Below are 19,997 nucleotides of genomic sequence, written 5' to 3' on the forward strand. Positions count from 1 at the left end.
TATTGTAATCTGTCATGTCCCAATTTAGGACTTCCCCCAAGATCCAAACTTTTCTTTATTCATAGCTATCGTAAAAATCAGAGGCGAGATTATTGTTTCCACGGTGCTCTCCCACAGAAACGCCAGTTACCTGGCCAGATTCTCCCACAGAAACACCAGTTACCTGGCCAGATTCGTTGCCCAAGTCAAGGTCCGCACAACTATGTTTTCTGCTTTCCTTTCCATAACTGCTGCCTGACGTGCTGCATATTTCCAGCATTTTTAGCTTTTGTTTTACATTTTCCACATATGCAGTTTATTTTTTGAGTTCCACTTTCATCTCTAAGAGGACCTGCTCCTTCCTTAGTTACCTTCTTGATCCTTAGCCATAAAACACTGAAGGGTCCCAAAATGAAACAACGTATACCATCTCCCTCCATAGATGCTGCTTGACCCGCTGAGTTCCTCCAAAGCTTTTTATTGGCACAAGATTCTAGCATCTACAATCTCTTGTATTTCCCCTTCGGGTTTCCATGATTTTACTCATGTTTTTTTTCCATGAACCCTCTTCATCTTCCTCATTTTCTTTTCATTTTACCCCACGTACCTTCATACTTTTCGATTTATTCACAAAATGCTGGAGTAACTCAGCAGGTCAGGCAGCATCTCGGGAGAGAAGGAATGGGTGACGTTTCGGGTCGAGACCCTTCTTCATACTTGTTTGGTATCTTAAGCCCTCATTCGCTACCCTGTTTTTGTCTATCTAACATAAATACAAAATGATGGAGTAACTCAGCGGGGCAGGCAGCATCTCCGGAGAGAAGGAATGGGTGGTGTTTCGGGTCGAGACCCTTCTTTTATCTAATCTTGAGTGCTTCCCAGCCATTCCGGTGTCTCGTGTAACCAACTCTGACACTCCCCAGAGTGGCACACCGCTCGAAGGGCCAAATGGCCTCCTCCTGCACCTATTTTCTGTGTTTCCCTGCTGTCCTCACATTTTGAGGCCTCTGCTTAATTTGTTTGAATCCTCTTGTGTTCGTCAACCTGCCTGTCAAGATTTTTTAACATGCTGCAAACTCTCAGCAGGTCAGGCAGCACCTGTGGAGGGAGGAGCAGAGTTAATGTTTTAGGTTGATGACCCTTCACCAGAACTGGAGAGTCAATCCTAACTATGAAGGTTGATCGAGCTGAAATATTAACTCTGTTTCTCCCTTCATAGAAGCTGCTGAGTACTTACAAGATTTAATGTTTTTATTTCCGATTTCCAGCACCTGTAATGCTTTGATTTTCATTCATTTATTGAGAGAATATTGGTCATGTCTCCATCTAGATGAAATCCATAAAGCTTCTACAGATCAAATACCCTTAGCTCCTCAACGTCTCTACTTCCTTAGAAGAAGGAGATTTGGTACTGTATGTCGACGAATACTCTCTTAAACTTCTACAAATGTACAGTAGAGAGCATATTGACTGGTTGCTTCACAGCCTGGTTTGGCAACCCGAACGCCCAGGAGCGAAGGAGATTACAAAAAGTGGTGGACACTGACCTCCCCCACCATTGAAGGGATCCGTTGGAGGCGCTGCCTCAAAATGGCAGCCAGCATCATCAAGGACCTGCACCACCCTGGTCAGGCGCTCATTTCACTCCTACCATCAGGAAGAAGGTACAAGAGTCTGAAAACGTCACCTCCAGGTTCGGGAACAGTTTCTTCCCAACAACCATAAGGCTACTGAACACTACAAACACCAACCAAACTTTGAACCACGAACTGCCTTGGTTGCAACTACGGGCTTTGGGGTTTCATTTTGTTTCCCATTATATTGGGATTTTTTTAATTCATTGAACTTTTGTTGTTTGTTTATCATGTTATCTATTGCGTAACATGTTTACAAACCTGTTGTGCTGCTGCAAGTAAACATTTAATTGTTCTGTTTCAGTACCTATGACAATTAAACACTCTTGACCAGAACTGGTGGAATGCCCCCAGCATCTAACAGTCCCATGCACATAATCATTTACACCTTTTTGTCTTCTCCCTCAACTTCTTCATTGCCGTTTCAAACTCCGTGTCTTTCACTCAGAATCTACTTTCCTCCTACCCCTGTTGTTCAAATCCATGGGACTGGGAAGATTCTGGAAATGACTTTGAGATCCTACTCTTAAGAATTTCATCCAGCTCCCCATCCCCACCCCAGCTCCCTGTAATCTGCATGCAGCACCTCATGCTTTCTTCTACCTCAACCTCAGAATGTTCCGGAGCCAGGCAGTGACATCGTTGACATTGGCAAGATGCTGCCTTACCTTCTATCCACTATCATACCCCTGCCGGGGCAATCACTGTACAGTGGATATAATTTTGGCTGATGGGCATCATCCTCCCCATATACGGTTAGGCAACATGAAATACAGGAAACAGCAACAGGACTTGTTCACTCCTTCTGCTCTATCTAGCGATCACCCATTCCCCTTTCTGCCTTCTATGGAGTGACCACATCTCAAAATACACTGTCCTCGTTCTCACAGATGCTCTGCAGTAACACCAGGACCTGTTTGAGATATAAAAGCCAGAACTCAAGGCACCCCAGCTGAGCTGTTTTGGCTGAAATGAAAAAGAAGTCCTAGATTCAATGATACTTTATTGTCACGTGTACCTATGTACAGTAAAATGCTTTGTTTTGCATACAAACCCGGTAAAATCACACAGCAGACCTCAACTAGGCAGTACACAAGAGCTGTCACGTTTTTGGCACAGACAAAGTTATATAAAGTTCATTCAACAATCTTATCTTCTGCTCGCAGCGGGGAAACCAGACCTGCCGCCTCTTGTGCAAAAGGCAGCCCCCCCACTGGGTCCCCCCCCCCCCATCGTTCTTGGCAGCTCCGCAGGGTTCCCCCCCCCCTCCAACCTTTGTTCTCGGTGGTCCCTGCTGGGTCCCCTCATTGTTATCAGATTTTCATAGCCCAGGTTACCTCAGACGGAAGATGTGAATCGGAAACTGATCCATCCGTCTAACAGAGGCCCACCAACCCCGCTGAAGGATTCAAACCGTATCAAAATCATGCATCGATCGAATGGTTTCAGCATTACCCATTTCCTGTGGCAGAGTGGTGTCTGTAGAGCCAGCTTCCAACGTGCTCCCCGTCGACGCTTGGATTCTGATGGGTATGGCATGTTTGCTGTGCCCATTTGTGATCATCACCTCCGAGCTACCAGCTGACAAGAGAAAGGGAGAGGTTAATGGAGATGCTTTCATTCCACGGCAGAGTTGCCATGACAAGTCACACTCAGCTTTCACAAGACAAGATGTAGGTCAACTATTCCAGTTGACGTAATGCCTTTGACAGAGGCAGCACAGTGGCGGAGCGAGTACAGCCACTGCTGCACAGTGCAGACACCAGCTTTAAACCCGGCTCCCGATGCTGCCTGTGCAGAGTTTGCATGTTCACCCTGTGACTGCGCGGGTTTCTTCCCACATCCCAAAGACGTGAGGGCTGGTCGGGTAAAAGGCAGCTGTGAATTACCTTCAGTCAAGAGTCGAGGGTGTTTAATTGTCATATAACAATGAAATTCTTACTTGCTGCAGCTTTACAAGCACATTAAACATAATACAACAAAGAAATATAGAATAAATTATCAGTTTATTATCAGTAAATCAGACAAAGATAGTGCAAGTCAAAGTATATAGTGCAAGCTTAGTATGCAAAGTCCACAGTAGTTCAGTGCTGAGATAGGTTTGTGGTCAGGGTGGTTCAAGAGCCTGACAAATGATGGAAAGAAGCAGTTCTTGAAATGGTTATGGTTCTTGAAAAAACCCAAACTGTTGGAGTAACTCAATGGGACAGGCAACATCACTGGAGGATATGGATAGGTGACATTCCCGGTTTGGACCCTGCTCCAGACTGATTGTGGTAGCTGGGAGAAAGCTTGGAAAAATGTGTGGGTAGGTCTTTGATAATATTAGCTGCCTTCTTAAGCAATGCTTCTTATAGATGCTTTCAATGGTGGGAGGGTCAGTACCTGTGGCGGACCAGGCAATGCTCACTACTTTCTGTAACCTCCTCTATTCTTCAACGTTTGAATTACTGAACAATAGACAATAAACAATAGACAATAGGTGCAGGAGTAGGCCATTCGGCCCTTCGAGCCAGCACCGCCATTCAATGTGATCATGGCTGATCATTCTCAATCAGTACCCCGTTCCTGCCTTCTCCCCATACCCCCTGACTCCGCTATCCTTAAGAGCTCTATCTAGCTCTCTCTTGAATGCATTCAGAGAATTGGACTCCACTGCCTTCTGAGGCAGAGAATTCCACAAATTCACAACTCTCTGACTGAATGGCATGATGCAACCAGTCAGTATGCTCTCCACGGTTTACCTGCAGTAGTTCAATCGAGTATGCAGCTACCTACAGAATCTAGTGTGTAGATTAGCCCTGGCGTGTTAGAGAGCAACAGAATCTGAGAGGAATTAGAACACAGAGCTGTACAGCACAGGAACAGGCCCCTCGACCCGTAACGTCCTCGCCGAACATGATGCCAAGTTCAACTAGTCTCCATGATGGGAATGTGAGGAGAATGAAAAATGGGATCAATGAAAATGGGTAGAATGTCAGCGTGGACTCGGTGTGCCATAGGGCATGGTCCCATGCTGCATCTCACCATGACACTGAAACAAACTATTCCAAGGTGATTCATTAAAGCATCTAACACCGGGCAAAGAAGGCAGTCAAGGTTAGTTTTAGGCAGCATTTAAAAGGAAGTGAGAATGATTTAGGGAGGTCCAGAGGTTGAGGCTCAGGGGCAGAAGGCACGATCGTCAGTGGTGGGGCAACAGAAATCAAAGGTTACCGGGGGCATCAAAGTGGTGGTGCAGGAGATTACAAAAAGAGGGGAGGGCGGGGGATTTAATGATGACAATGAAATTCTGTAGTCAGTCCGAAGAAGGGTCCCGACCCGAAACGTCACCTAACCATTTTCTCCAGAGGTGCTGCCTGACCCGCTGAGTTACTCTAGAATTTTGTGTCGATCCATCTTTCGACTATTGTGATTCACAGCTTTCTTTTTCAGCTTTTTAGTTTTAATTCATTTTTTTGAGATCTGGACATCTCCAGCAAGAACAGTATTTGCTGCCTGTCCCTAATTGTCCTGAGAAGGTGGAATACAATATAATAAAAAAGATGCTTGTTTATACCAAAGATAGACACAAAATGCTGGAGTAACTCAGGGGGTCAGCCAGCATCTCTGGAGAAAATGGATAGGTGACCTTTCAGGTCAGGACCGTTCTTCAGACATCTCACTTGTTGAGAAGGCGAGTTTAGAATAGTTTAGAGACACAGCATGGAAACAGGCCTTTCGGCCCACCGAGTCCACGCCAACCAGTGATCACCCCGTACATTAGTTCTATCCCACCGCAAGGAACAATTTACAGAAGCCAATTAACCTACAAACCTGCACATTATTTGTTGTGTGGGTTGCTGAGATGGGCTTCTATTTTGAACCAGTGCAGTGTTTCTAATGGAGGTGCTCTCTCAGTGCTAATGAGGAGGGAGTTCCAGTATTTAGACCCCAGTGGTGATGAAGGCCCAGGGTTGTATTTCTAAATGAGGATGAGGTGGACTCGATGAGGATGGTGTTCCCCTGTGCCTGCTGCCCTTGCCCTTATTGGTGGGAGAGGTGAAGGGGTTGGGAGCTGCTGTTGGAATCGCCCAGGTGCGGTTCTTTTTCCCCTCTGCACTAGCTTACACGTATGGTACGATCTGCCTGGATTGCACACAATCATGTTTTATTTCACTGTACCTCAGTATAGGTGAAAACAATACACCAATATTTTGTAGATGGTGCACACTGCAGCCACTGTGTGCTGGTGGTGGAGGATCTGAGTGCTTAGGGTGTGGATGGGGTCCTGTTCCAGCGAACTGCTTTGTCCTGGATGGTGTTGAGCCTTTTAACAAGCATCCAGCCAAGTAGCAAGTACCTCACCAGTCTCCGACTTGTGGAAAGTCTTGAGGGGTCAGGGGGTGAGTCGCTCACTACAGGGTATATGCAGCCCTTGACTTGCTTTTGTAAGTAACCACAGCATGTAGAAATTCCCGCTGGATTTCTGGCGATAAGCTGGGTTGCTCACACTTTCTTTCACCTCTGCTCAGCCCAATACTGCTCATTGTCAGTGGCCCACTTGTTACCTCGGTGCAGGCTACCAACACTGAAAGATAAAGGAAGTCTTCACTGCCATTATATAGAAGGCAGCAGCCCATATATGCACAGCATGGTCCCACAGACAGCATATTCAAAATGCATCTGCCACAGAGGTGCCAGTTCAAACGTACGGTGGCATGGTGGCGCAGCAGTAGAGTTGCTGCCTTACAGCACCAGAGACCCGGGTTCAATCCTGATTACGGGTGCTGTCTATACAGAGTTTGTATGTTCTCCTCGTCACCTGCGTGGGTTGACCCCAGCATCTCCGGTTTCCTCCCACACTCCAAAGACATTTCGGTTTGTAGGTTAATTGGTTTGTTATAATTGTAAATTGTCCCTAGTGTGTGTCGTCGTCGTGGCTATCCCTCGAGGTCGAGGATGATGGTCTACGTTCCAATGTCAGAATGAAGACGCCTGTGCGTGTGTTTGTTTAACGTGTACTTGATGTTGCACTCCAAGAAGCACATGGTCCTTCACAAATCAATCAACTAATTCCAATGGCAAGGGAGCCAAGACGATTGGAGCTGATAGATCTGTTGCAGCCTTCATCCGCCTTCACAGCCGTAGAGTTCAAGATAACTTCGTCCACCTGGTCCGCCGTTGAGGTCTTGCAGGTTCGATTGTTCTTAGTCTGGACCCTCATCCTCGACCTTACCGCCATGGGTGGCCCTACCAGAAGCTAGTGCTTCCGACGGCATCACTCTCGGAATCATGGGGGCGCGCAAGCCTCTTCACCACAACAAGGTGAACAATCTGAAGAGGATCGTGTGTGTGTGTAGGATAGTGTTAATGTGCAGGGATCGCTGGTCGGCACGAACTCAGTGGGCCAAAGGGCCTATTTCCACACACTGTGTCTCTAAACTAAACTAAACTTGCGCATAAGCTGTGGGAAACCCTGCCATCACCTTCAAACATGGTCGTCAGATCCCTGACGTGCTGGGAGCGGGCTCAGGTAAATGTATCAGTTATGTCACAATGTAAATCCCATCAGCCCCATTCCCTGTCTCTATATTTCCCCGTGACTCCAAAGTTATTCTCTATCACATGCCCCTTTGATTCCTTCGCCACACCACAATAAGCGGTCATTTACCATGAAGATGTAGAAAGAAACCCACACAGACTCCACATAGACAACACCCAAGGTCATCGTCGAACCCAGAGCCTGAGAGATATGAGCCAACAGTGCTACCCTACTGCATCTCCAGGCCTCTCAACTGCAGGACAGTAAAGAGCAGCACAGGGGACTGAGCACAGACTATGTGCTGGTCTCCGGGGTTGCAATCCACAGCCCGGTTGTGCAGCGGGTAGTACTGTTGGCTCAGAGACAATGCCATTACCCTCCGAGCTGCCACTGACTGTAGAAGGAAGCCGCTGGAGCTGCTGGGACCTTGTCGGGCGGAGAGCTCAAGTTCTATGGAGCGACTGGGACTATTTATACCGGAGCAGAGAAGGATAAGAGGAAAATCAGAAAGACCTGGAACAACAGCAATAGAGGGAAAGGCTTCCGATTGGTTTGTGACTGTGAAACTGAAGGACGTATATTCAGACCAATTTCTTTACCGGGAAGGTTGCTAGGGTCACAAGGGTTGGAATTGGAGGCAGTGGGCCTTTAATTAGAGAAATGTACAGGTGATAGAGAAAGAGGGCTGCTGGATACCAGAGCAGTTATTGGGCTGAATGGCCTCTTTAATGCTTTGATTTGTCTCATCAGTGCATTTGCCAAGAAAGGGCACACGTCCCTCATGTTCCACCACACTGAAGCCTCTCGTGATTTAAGTCCCTGATGAGGAGACGATCGGGCAGATCTTATGGCAAGCCACTAACGAGAGACCCGCCCCCCACATAAGACAGTTGGCATCAAACTGAATCAGTAAGTCAGCAGAGTTTCCTTTAGCTGGGAGACTGCAGAACTCACAATGCTGAGTTTCTCCCCAGCCAACCCCGCCACACTTCAAAAGCTCATCAAAATGGGCAAAAGTCATGGGGCCTCCTAGGTGGGCAGGATGGTGAAGAAGGCTTTTGACACACTGGCCTTCATCAGTAAGGGTAACATTTTCACACAGAGGGTGGTGTGCAGATGGAATGAGCTGCCATTGCAAGTTGTTCAGGTAGGTACAGTAACAACATTTTTAAATGATTTGTAGAAATTAGGGATATAGGTCAAACTTGGGCAAATGGAACGAGCGTTCTGGTCGGCATGGACAAGTTGGGCCGAAGGGCTTGTTCCTGTGCTGTATGACACTATTGCACAGAACATGGTGGGAACAGAGAGGTTGGACATATTGAAAGTAATGGGGGAGGATTGGAAGGCGGGGGGTGAAGAGATAAAGTGGAGCAGAAAACCTTGCTTCAATTTCCAGTTGTATCTAACTTCACATAATTTTAGAACTTTAGTTAATAACCCTTCCCATTGCTCTGTCACCAAGTGGCTATTAAAGGCACGGCAGGTTTACCATTGAACACGAAGCTTCGGTTTCTTTCCCTCTCAGTGGGCGGATAACTTTTCCTGGCTGCTGCTCCCATTGTCTTTTGTGTTGCCCGTCCGTGGCGATTGGGCATAATTCCACTCCCCCCTCAGCAAACTCCAGCTGTCTCGGCCAGCTTGCAGAGGTACAAACCGGCAGCCGAACAGGGGCATTACTTCGAAAGCAGGCGTCAGGAAGCACACCACGGGCAAACCCACTCTGTAGCTGAGTCACCGGGGGCTCCACTCATTCACGTCCGGAAGCCGGCGATGGCACAACGGTCCCCATTCCGCACAGCTCAGTGGTCACAGTCATTCCATGTTGCTAAGCCAGGATTGACAATGAATTGTTTCAGGCGTCGAGGTCTGGTGACGGCAATGAGGTCACAATGCCTCTCTCCTTGAACTGGGCACAGAAAGTGAATCATCATCTGATGATTTGTAAAACCCAGGGGAAGCTGGATTAGTAGCAGAGCAGTCGTAGATGGATGGACCCCACTCCCACAGAACCCCTGGACATGAGAACAGACAAACAGGGAGCAGGGAAGATCACTCGGTCCCTCTGAACCCTGCTGCACCATTCAATAAGATCACCTCAACTTCACATTCCCATCTAACGTGGTAACCTCTCACCCACTCGCCTATCAAGTAACTGCTAAATCATGCCTTAAAAATATTTAAAGACTCTGTGTTATGTGTGTGCATTATTGAGTGCATATTGTAGAATGTCTGCTCTCGTCTGTTGTGGCGCGTGTTGTCGACTGAGTTGTCAACTGTGGTATAGAGTGTGTGTGCATGTTGTAATGTGTGTATTGTGCATCTTGTGATGTGTGTATTGTGAGTCTTGTGATGTGTGTATTGTGAGTCTTGTGATGTGTGTATTGTGAGTCTTGTGATGTATGTATGTGTGTTGCGATGTGCGTTGTGATGTCTGGTCATGTTGAGTGGAATTCATTGCCACAGAGGGCTGTGGAGGCCAAGTCAATGGATATTTTTTAAGGCAGATAGATTTTGATTAGTACAGGTGTCAGGGCTTATGGGGAGAAGGCAGGAGAATGGGATTGAGTGGGGTAGATCAGCCATGATAGAATGACAGAGTAGACTTGATGGGCCGAATGGCCCAATTCTGCTCTTATCACTTATGAACATATCCTGTGTTTTGATGTGCGTTATTTGTGTGTTGCGATGCATTTGTTGTGGGGTGTGTGTGTTGTGATATATGTGTGCGTGTTATGATGCCTGGTTGTGTTGTGATGTGCTTATCTGCACGTGTGTGTACACACTCCATCATTCTTCCTGACCTCGCCACTTGAATTAGCCTGTACACAATTACACTGATCAATTTAAATGCCAGTTCCGACCCTGTACCCGTTTCATCAGAGAGCAGCTTCCTCCACCAACATCTTGAGTTCCTCTGCTTTGTTCATCTGGCAGCTCAACGCTCATTTCTGCTCCATTTATCGCAAAGGACACAGAGAGAAACAGAAGGCCATTTGACACTTCAGCGTCTGATACTATTCAATGAGATCAAGGATGATCTTCCATCCCAATACCATATACCTACTCTCTCACCATACCCCAGACTAATCTAAAGCAAACTAGCTTGGTTTCCCATGCTCTATAACTTTGTACTCACATAAACTTTGCTGCCCTGTCTTAATTTTTAATATCAAAATCTGGCCACAGTTTATTGCATACCCCTTTAGAAGGTGGGGCTGAGCCGCCTTCTTCAACTCTTGTAGCCCTTCTGGTGCAGTTGTGACAGCGTTGTTGGGGAGTTCTGGGGTTCAGACCCTGTGATAATGAAGGAATGGTGATACATTTCCAAGGCAGAATGGTGCAATCGTTGGTGTTTGTGGGAATTAGTAGTTAGGATGCGAGAAGGTGCTCATCAAAGTGGGCTTCTTGGCAGTTGTTGGCCCTGCACTTATGCAGGGAAGTTTTATGCAACGAGTCTTCCCTCGTATTGCTGGCTCGTGCCTTGTAGATGGTGAAGAGGCCTTGAGTTGCCAGGGAGGAGAGTCATTTCCGCAGGATATCCAGCCTCTGACCAACTTTAGTATTTCCACGGCTGGTGCAGCTGAGTTTCTGGTCAATGGTGACTCCTAGGATGTCGATACGAGGGCTTTGGTCAGTAATGGTGATGGAACAGTGAGGGTGCAGCGACTGTTACTTGCTACATCAACCCTTTCCCCAACATTGTCTCTGTCTTTTTGCATGGAGGCATTGGCTGCTTCATTCGCTGGGGAGCTGGGAATGGAATTTGAACAATGTTCAAATACAAGATCCCAGTTGTAAACATCACCGACAATGTGACCTAGTCCAGGCTGAGAAAGCACACCATAGCATTTACCTCCACAGAAGGTGAAGACCATTTAACAAATTTAGAACATTTTGACTCTTATCCATTTCTACATTTACACCTGGAACAACACATCCTATTGGGATGCATCACAACTTGGTTTGGCAACAGCTCTGCCCAAAACTGCAGAAATTGCAGAGGGTTGTGGCTGTGGCGAGGTCCTTCCCACCAACCATCCTCTCCCCATTCACTCCATCTAACTTTATGCTACTTTGGGAAAGCAGCCGAATAATCAAGGACCACTCACACCTCGTTCATTTTCGCTTTGCTCTTCCATCGGAGATATAATAGCTTGAAAACATGAAAGAACAACTTGTTTCCCCGCTGTAATCGGACTATTGAACTGACTTTTCATATGCTAAGGATGGTGTATTCCTGATCCCCAAATCTACCTCACGGCGGCCATTATACTATTTTCTGTGCTGCATATTTTTTTTTGTTTAGATTTTAGAGATACAGCGCAGAAACAGGCCCTTCAGCCCACCGGGTCCGCGCCGCCCAGCGATCCCCGCACATTAACACTATCCTACACCCACTAGGGACATTTTTTACATTTACCCAGCCAATGAACCTACATACCTGTACGTCTTTGGAGTGTGGGAGGAAACCAAAGATCTCGGAGAAAACCCACGCAGGTCATGGGGAGAACATACAAATTCCGTACAGACGGCGCCCGTAGTCGGGATCGAACCCGAGTCTCCGGCGCTGCATTCGCTGTAAAGCAGCAACTCTACCGCTGCGCCACCGTGACGTATCTACAGCTATAAAATATTCTGCACCCTGTTTATTTTCACTGTTGCACTACACGATGTACTTATAAATGATATGAACTGCCCGGATGGCATGCAAAACAACATTTTCCAATGTATCGCTGCACGTGACAATAATAAACCAATACTAATCGTCTGTGAACATTCTCATGTCTGCCCTTTTGATGGATGGAAGGTGATTGATGCATCAATAGCGATGGCTAGGCCAAAGACAATGCCCTGAGGGTGGGAATGATTGGCATCCAACTACCACAATTATCTTCTATGTTTAAGAGGGAACTGCAGATTCTTGTTTACACTGAAGATAGACACAAAATGCTGGAGTAATTCAGTGGGACAGGCAACATCTCTGGGATAAGGGAACAGGTGACGTTTCGGATTGGGACCCTTCATCAGACTATCTTCTGTTGTGCAAGGTATGGTTCCAAACACTGAAATGTTTCCTCTTTGATGCCCATTGAATGGAGTTATACCAGGACTCTTCTGTACCACACTCAGCCTGACCCGCTGAGTTACTCCAGCTTTTTGTGAGAAGTGTCTCGACCCAAAACGTCATCCATTCCTTCTCTCCTGAGATGCTGCCTGACCCACTGAGTTACTCCAGCTTTTTGTGCCACCCCCTCCCCTAACATCAGTCTGAAGAAGGGTCTCGACCCAAAACATCACCCATTCCATCTCTCCTGAGATGCTGCCTGACCCGCTGAGTTACTCCAGCTTTTTGTGATACCTTCGATTTGTACCAGTTATTTTCCTACACTCAGTCAAACGCTGCCTTGAAGTCAAAGGCAGTCGCACCCATATCAGAAAAATGTGAGGTCCGTTGGGAAGTCAAAGATGGTGGGGATGAGGCAGCAAAGCTCAGATCATGTCTGGTTTTATTGAATGGTGGAGCAGGCTCAGATTCCTATTTGTAATTCCTGCTCTCCTCTTGAACAGCCGGCTTATGAGCCAAACCACTCCGGGTGATTCGGAATTCCCCAAGGAACCATTCAAGGGGTGAACTGGAGGTGGGATGTAATCGCCAACTTCACCAGTGACATTCACATCCAATGAATAAAAGGCAAAACTCTTGGTGCAAAGCAGGAAATCAAGAAAAGAGAGGTCCCTTAAGCAAGGAACAAAGTCATATGCTTTAAATGCCACTTGCTCTAGCATGCTTTAAATGCAGCCATGTCGAAAATGAGAATCTACTTCTAGAATGAGATGAGTGTGGAATTTCCTCCTAACGGAAGGGGGCATTAAATCAGGGAGAACCACAGGATGAGATTAAAGGGGAAGCTGAATAGACACACTAGTAATACAGGTAATCAGGGAGATGAGGGAGAAAGGGAATGAGGGGGTTCAAATGCTTTGCTTCGAAGGCAAACATTTTGTATAAGTGCCTTGGGAGACTCTGTTGACCAAGAGGATGCGAGAGAAGTGGAAGTGGTTGCATCAGCACACACTTGCTCACGAAGAGTTCACTTCCTCAATCACCTACATGAGGAAGTGCTGAGCCAAGTTCCCATTCCCCATTCAGGACTATCAAAGACCACCAACCCATACAGTGACAACCCTGCCGTTAAAGCCAACTAAAGCCAACCTAAACTCCACTAAAGCCAAACTTCCCGACCAAGAAAAAAATCCTCAGATTGTGAAGCTAGATCGCAGACCGAAACAGCACCTGTCCATTCCCTCTACAGATGCTGGCCGGACCGCTGAGCTGCTCCAGCACTCTGTACTTTGCTCAAGATTCCAGCATCTGCAGTTCCTTGTGTCTCTGGACCAAGAATCCGTTCACTGACGTCCCATTCTCTCTGAAGCTGGAATTTTCCGCAGGATGGAGAGGAAGTTCACGTTAAGCGCATGCCCCATTGTCCTGGTCTCTTGTACACTTTGACAGGATACCGTTAAACTGGAAAGTGTGCAACAAATGATTTAAGAGGGCATTACCAGGTCTGGAGGGTTTAAGCAGGTCTGGAGGTCTGGAGGCTGTATAGGAAGGAATGGCCTACTCATGCACGCATTGTCTATTGTCAATTTAAAGATAGTGTAGTCAGGGGGTATGCTGAGAAGGCAGGAACGGGGGTACTGCTTGTGAATGATCAGCCATGATCACATTGAATGGCGATGCTGGTTCGAAGGACTGAATGGCCAACTCCTGCACCTATTGTCTATTGTATAGGTCGTTTTTTTTTCCCTGGAGCAAAGATGACTGAGAGGTGACCTTACAGAGGTTTATAAAATGAGTGTGAATGGTCACAAGTCATTTCCCTAAGGTTTGCCAGAGTCTAAAACAAGAGGGCATACGTTTAAAGATGACAGGAGAAAGATTCAAAAGACTCCTGACAGGTGCAGCCACACACACTGCTTTTATTCTGTTAATACATTTGCTAATATCTTCTCTCTGTGTTGATTGAGGTTGGGAAGCTTTCAGCCTACTCACTAAATTACTCACGCTGCCCCCCTTCACACTGTACAAGAGGTCCAACGTGGTCAATGTACAGCAGCCACTGAACCTCCAAACCACACGAGTTTGGGACATGGGAGGAAATCGGAGCACTCGTGGAAACACATGCAGCCACAGGGAGAACATGCAAACTCCACGCAGAGAACGCCCATGTTCAGAATTGAATCCGGGTCACTGGGGCCGTGAGGCCGCGGTTTTACCAGCTGCGACGTTGTGCTTGAGAAGGTTGTGACAGCTGAGTTGGTTGCAAGGCCATGTTAGCAAACAATCATCAAGAGTCAATTCACATGTGCTGACTGTTCACTTCCATCAGCTGCATTCTTGGACTCATCCCCTGCAGGGGTGTTCAAGGCAGTAACTCACCTTGATCAGGAACGTCCTTCAGAACACCTTTCCTGATCAGCTCTTCACGACTCTGTCTGGTCGACATTTTCCTCTCCAGCACTTAAAGGGGAAAATGGAGGAAAGGGAGAGGGTTAGTTTCGAAGCTACACAGGTTACACCAGAAGATCTCACCCAACTCAGTCTCCATGAAGCCGACGCAAGCTCAATGACACTATGATCACGGCAGGCTGATCTAGGCAGATTGCAGGACACAAACCAAGTCCAGCAAAATGGTCATGGGCTCAGATCAGTTTTCACCTTAGTGACAAGAGTGAAGGAAGTAAGTACTAATGAAAGGAGGCATTGAGGGACTGCAGCCTGGTCAACTAATCCCTGTGTGCAGTTAGTCACACGCAACGCCATCCTCCGACGATGAGATCTCCAGTCTGGCCCCCATTTTAGCCCGATGTCCTCAACCTCAGAGTACACTCAGGCCCAGACAGGGAACCACAGGCTCCCTATCGGTGATAGTGACGGAGGAGGTGTTCAACCGGTTAGGGGGGGGGGGGGGCAGGGGAAGAGATGTCCCACCGGCGAGTGGGGCTGGTGGGTGGTGGAGCCTGGGGAAAGACCCTGGAAGTGAAGGTGTAGGACCACACGGTAATAAAATCCAATAGGGAACGTTCATTGTGCAATCGTCATCAACAACCCACTCAATTGAACACTGCTCATGCATGGGATCCTGCTATGTCCGCCTTGATAGTTTAGTATAGTTTAGAGATACAGTGCGGAAACAGGCCCTTCGGCCCATCGAGTCCGCACCGACCAGCGATCCCAGCACACGAACACAATCCTACACACACTAGGGACCGCAATGTCAACTTATACCAAGCCAATTAACCTACAAACCTATATGTCTTTGGAGCGCGGGAAGAAACCGAAGATCTCGGAGAAAGCCCACTGTGTCACGGGGACAACATACAAACTCCGTGCAGACAGCACCCGTAGACGGGATTGAACCTGGGTCTCTGGCACTGCAAGCACTGTAAGGCAGCAACTCGACCGCTGCGCCACCGTGCCGCCCTTGCTGTTCTCTCTAAATAAATCACTGTGCTTTGCATCAGTGACATTGACTGGAGTAAAGCGCAACCCAAGTCTCCATTAAACAGAAGTAGAAAAGCGTGGCTTCTTTTTACTCAGACATGACCCTGCAGCCTGTAATCCTGTTTTGAAGCCAAAAACTCAATGCCCCTTGTTTGTGAGGGAGTTAATTAATGCCGCATTAATTGACTGCTGCACTTTCAAAGAGACTGTATTCTGTGGCTCTGTGTGGAAAAGCCTCTTCTAATCTGCTTAACATCTGCTAATTTTGTGTTGAAATTTTCCAGGTTCAGTGTCAAATTAAATTATGTGCTTTTAACAGTGTTATCTGCACATTTCAACATTCCAACGAGATGAAGCTCCATTTTGGCAATTAATCAACAGAGTGACCAAAACAGAAGCACGTCCAGACATCCAGAGTGAGTCTGCAAAAGGGAAATTCTGCCAGAAAATTGGAATTGAAAAGCGGAGAACTTACACTAAACATTTAAGATTTATTCTCAGAATATGGGATTTGAGGTGTAAATTCTGTTTTTGCACAGAGTGGGGTTGCTGTTTAGAACTCGCTACCAGAGGAGATGGTGGAATCAGATAGCATCACTGCGTTAAGGAGACATTGAAACAGGCACTAAATTGGGACAGTACAGAAAGATGGTTCAATGGTTTAGTTTAGAAGCAGCCCCATTGGCCCACCGAGTTCACCAACGATCCCCACACACTAACGCTATCCGACACACTAGAGACAATTTACAATTTTACCAAGCCAATTAGCATAGAAGCCTGTTCATCTTTGCAGTGCGGGATGAAACCGGAGCTCCCGGAGAAAACCCATGCAGGTCAATAGACAATAGGTGCAGGAGTAGGCCATTTGGCCCTTCGAGCCAGCACAGCCATTCAATGTGATCATGGCTGATCATTCTCAATCAGTACCCCGTTCCTGCCTTCTCCCCATACCCCCTGACTCCGCTATCCTTAAGAGCCCTATCTAGATCTCTCTTGAATGCATTCAGAGAATTGGCCTCCACTGCCTTCTGAGGCAGAGAATTCCACAGATTCACAACTCTCTGACTGAAAAAGTTTTTCCTCTTCTCAGTTCTAAATGGCCTACCCCTTATTCTTAAACTGTGGCCCCTTGTTCTGGACTCCCCCAACATTGGGAACATGTTTCCTGCCTCTAACGTGTCCAACCCCTTAATAATCTTATATGTTTCGATAAGATCCCCTCTCATCCTTCTAAATTCCAGTGTATACAAGCCTAGTCGCTCCAGGTCATGGGGAGAACATTCAGGCAGCACCCCTAGTCAGGATCAAACCCGGGTCTTTGGTGCTGTACGGCAACAATTCTACCACTGTGCCACTGTGCCGTTCTTTATTGTCATGCACGGAGAGTACAGTGAAATTCTTTTGCACAGCCAACAAACCCACGGTGGCGCAGCGGTAGAGTTGCTGCCTTACAGCACTTGCAGCGCCGGAGACCAGGGTTCAATCCCGACTATGGGTGCTGTCTGTACGGAGTTTGTAAGGTCACCCCATGACCGCGTGGGTTTTCTCTGAGATCTTCGGTTTCCTCCCTTGGACCTGGACATCCAAAGGTGTTCAGTTTTGTAGGTTAATTGGCTTGATGTATGTGTAAATTGTCCTAAGTGTGTGTAGGATAGTGTTAATAGACAATAGACAATAGGTGCAGTAGTAGGCCATTCGGCCCAGCACCGCCATTCAATGTGATCATGGCTGACCATTCACAATCAGTACCCTGTTCCTGCCTTCTCCCCATACCCCCTGACTCCGCTATCATTAAGATATCTAGCTTTCTCTTGAAAGCATCCAGAGAATTGGCCTCCACTGCCTTCTGAGGCAGAGAATTCCACAGATTTACAACTCTCTGACTGAAAAAGTTTTTCCTCATCTCCGTTCTAAATGGCCTACCCCTTATTCTTAAACTGTGGCCCCTGGTTCTGGACTCCCCCCAACATTGGGAACACGTTTCCTGCCTCTAATGTGTCCAATCCCTTAATAATCTTATATGTTTCAATAAGATCCCCTCTCATCCTTCTAAATTCTAGCGCATACAAGCCTAGTTGCTCCAGTCTTTCAACATTCGACAGTGCGTTGGCCATCGTTGGTTGGTGCGTACTCGGTGGGCCGAAGGGCCTGTTTCCGCATTGTATCTCTAAACTAAACTAAAAATAAAATAAAATGCACAGTCTCTTTATTTTGGCGCTGTTTACAAATAAAAAGTCCAAAGTCCGGTCCACATGCTGGAAGTACTGGGGCGCCCCAATCCAGGTAAGCCCAGGTAAGCTCCAGGTAAGCTCCAGGTAAGCTCCAGGTAATCTCCAGGTAAGCTCCAGGCTACCTCAGGCCCATAATCAGGATATGATTCTAATGCTCGCAATAATGTCAGCAGGTGGCATAAATGGCCCATTTCTGTGCCCTACAACTCTGATCTTGTGTCGTTAGCGAGCAAATATTTTATTGCCTGTACCCAAGTTATCCCCGAATGGATTTGTTTACTAGGCTTGCTTACTTGTTAACAATCTTCACAGCATTGTTAAGAGTTGCCCACATTGCTGTTGGGTACTCCATCCTTAAAGAATCAATCCCTATCTCCTTGTTGTCCCTCACACTGAGGGAACTCACTTAAGATTCATGGAGTATTACAGCACAGAAACAAACCTTTCTGCCCAACTCATCCATGCTGTTCACGATGCCCTTCAAAGCTAGTCCTATTTGCCCAACTTTGGCCCACATCTCTCGAAACCTTTTCTCTCCATGTACCTGTCCAAATGAATTTTAAACATTCCTACTGTACCTGCCTCAACTACTTCATCTGGCATCCCATTCCAGATACCCACCACCCTCAGTCAAAAAGCTTCCCCCCCCACCCCCAGGTTCCCATTAACTCTTTCCCCTCTCATCTTAAATCTATGCCCTCAAGTTTTTGATTCTCTAACCATGAGAAAAAGGCTGTGTGCATTCACCTTATCTTTGCCCCTCCTGATTTTACACACTCGATAAGATAAGCACAGTCTCATACAAAGAAACATAGAAAATAGGTGCAGGAGGAGGCCATTCGGTCCTTCGAGCCTGAACCGCCATTCATTGTGTTCATGGCTGACCATCCACAATCAGTAACCCGTGCCTGCCTCCTCCCCATACCCCTTGATTCCGTTAGCCCCAAGAGCTCTATCTAGCTTTCTTATAAAATTCAGCGCACAGGCCCTAAACCTGGTGAGACGCAGGAGGACCCCGGCCAGGACTCACCCCACAGAGCCCAGTCCCTCCACGCACCAGAGTCCCCCAACCCCTGCAGAGTAGTTCCACAGCAACAGATTAAGTGCCCCCCAGCCAGCAACCGGAATGAATGGCTGCAGTTTGATAAAGACGTGACCACTCTGCAAAGTCCTCAACCAATTGGGCATTACGGGGCTGGCAAAGAAGAGGGCCATTCAATCCGCAAGCGAAGCCGCAGAGAAAGCCACGAGATGGCTTTGGATTAAGAGGGCTGATCCGTGGGCGGTTGCTGCTGGGATGCAAGTCGGGGCCTGATCAACCCTGGCTGGGTCGCCTGGGCGAGGGTGTCTGATGTTGTGAGACCCGAAACACCCGATGACCCCAGGTCACATCACTGAGGATGCGTCCCAGTGCATCCAGAAGATGTATCTTGCATATCCAGTGAATTGGCCTCCACTGCCTTCTCCAAGGAACAAAGTCACAGTCTGCTCAAATAATTCACTCCAAGTTCTGGCAATGTCTTCATAAATCTTTCCTGCATTCATTCCAGCTTTCCTATAGCAGGATGATCAAAACTGAACATAAAACTCACAGCCTCACAAACATCTTATACTCAATGTCCTGACTGATAAAGGCCAGTGTGTCAAAAGCCTTCTTCACCATCCTATCTCCCTACGCCATCGCTTTCTGGGATCTATGTACATGCACTCCTAGGTTTGTCTGCTCTACTACACTACCCAGGGTCCTACCAATCACTGTGAAAGTCTATCCTGCTTTGACTTCGCAAAATGCAACACCTCGTACTCATTTGCATTGAATGCGATTTGCCCTTCTTTGGTCCACTTACCTAGCTAATCAAGATCCATCTGCAATGCTTGATAATCCTCTTCACTGTCCATGATACCATTATTTTACTGCCATTTGTAAACTTACTAACCATGCCTTGTACCTTCTGATCCAAGTTATTTGTATAAATGACGATCAATTGGCACAACATTGATTCATGTGGCACACCACCATTCAGGCATTCCAGCCTGAAAAACAACCTTCTACCATCACCACCTGCTTCCTACTATCAAGCCAATTATGTATCCAATTTTTAAAAAGGCACAAAGTG

The 19,997-nt window shown here is 47.1% G+C and overlaps 1 protein-coding gene across 3 annotated transcripts in view; it reads right to left on the bottom strand.

Moving 5' to 3' along the window:
• The window catches only part of phactr2 (phosphatase and actin regulator 2), a 114,349-nt gene that overhangs the window by 36,117 nt on the left and 58,235 nt on the right, over positions 1-19,997 (bottom strand). For all 3 annotated transcript variants that reach the window (XM_078405485.1, XM_078405484.1, XM_078405486.1), the window contains exons 3-4: positions 14,585-14,665; positions 3,069-3,194 (exon numbers count right to left, since the gene is read on the bottom strand). In XM_078405485.1, the coding sequence (XP_078261611.1) occupies positions 3,069-3,194; positions 14,585-14,665 (207 nt within the window). The remainder of the gene's footprint in view (positions 1-3,068; positions 3,195-14,584; positions 14,666-19,997) is intronic.

This window comes from Rhinoraja longicauda, chromosome 9 (genome assembly GCF_053455715.1).
Source record: "Rhinoraja longicauda isolate Sanriku21f chromosome 9, sRhiLon1.1, whole genome shotgun sequence".
NCBI classification, from domain to species: domain Eukaryota; kingdom Metazoa; phylum Chordata; class Chondrichthyes; order Rajiformes; family Arhynchobatidae; genus Rhinoraja; species Rhinoraja longicauda.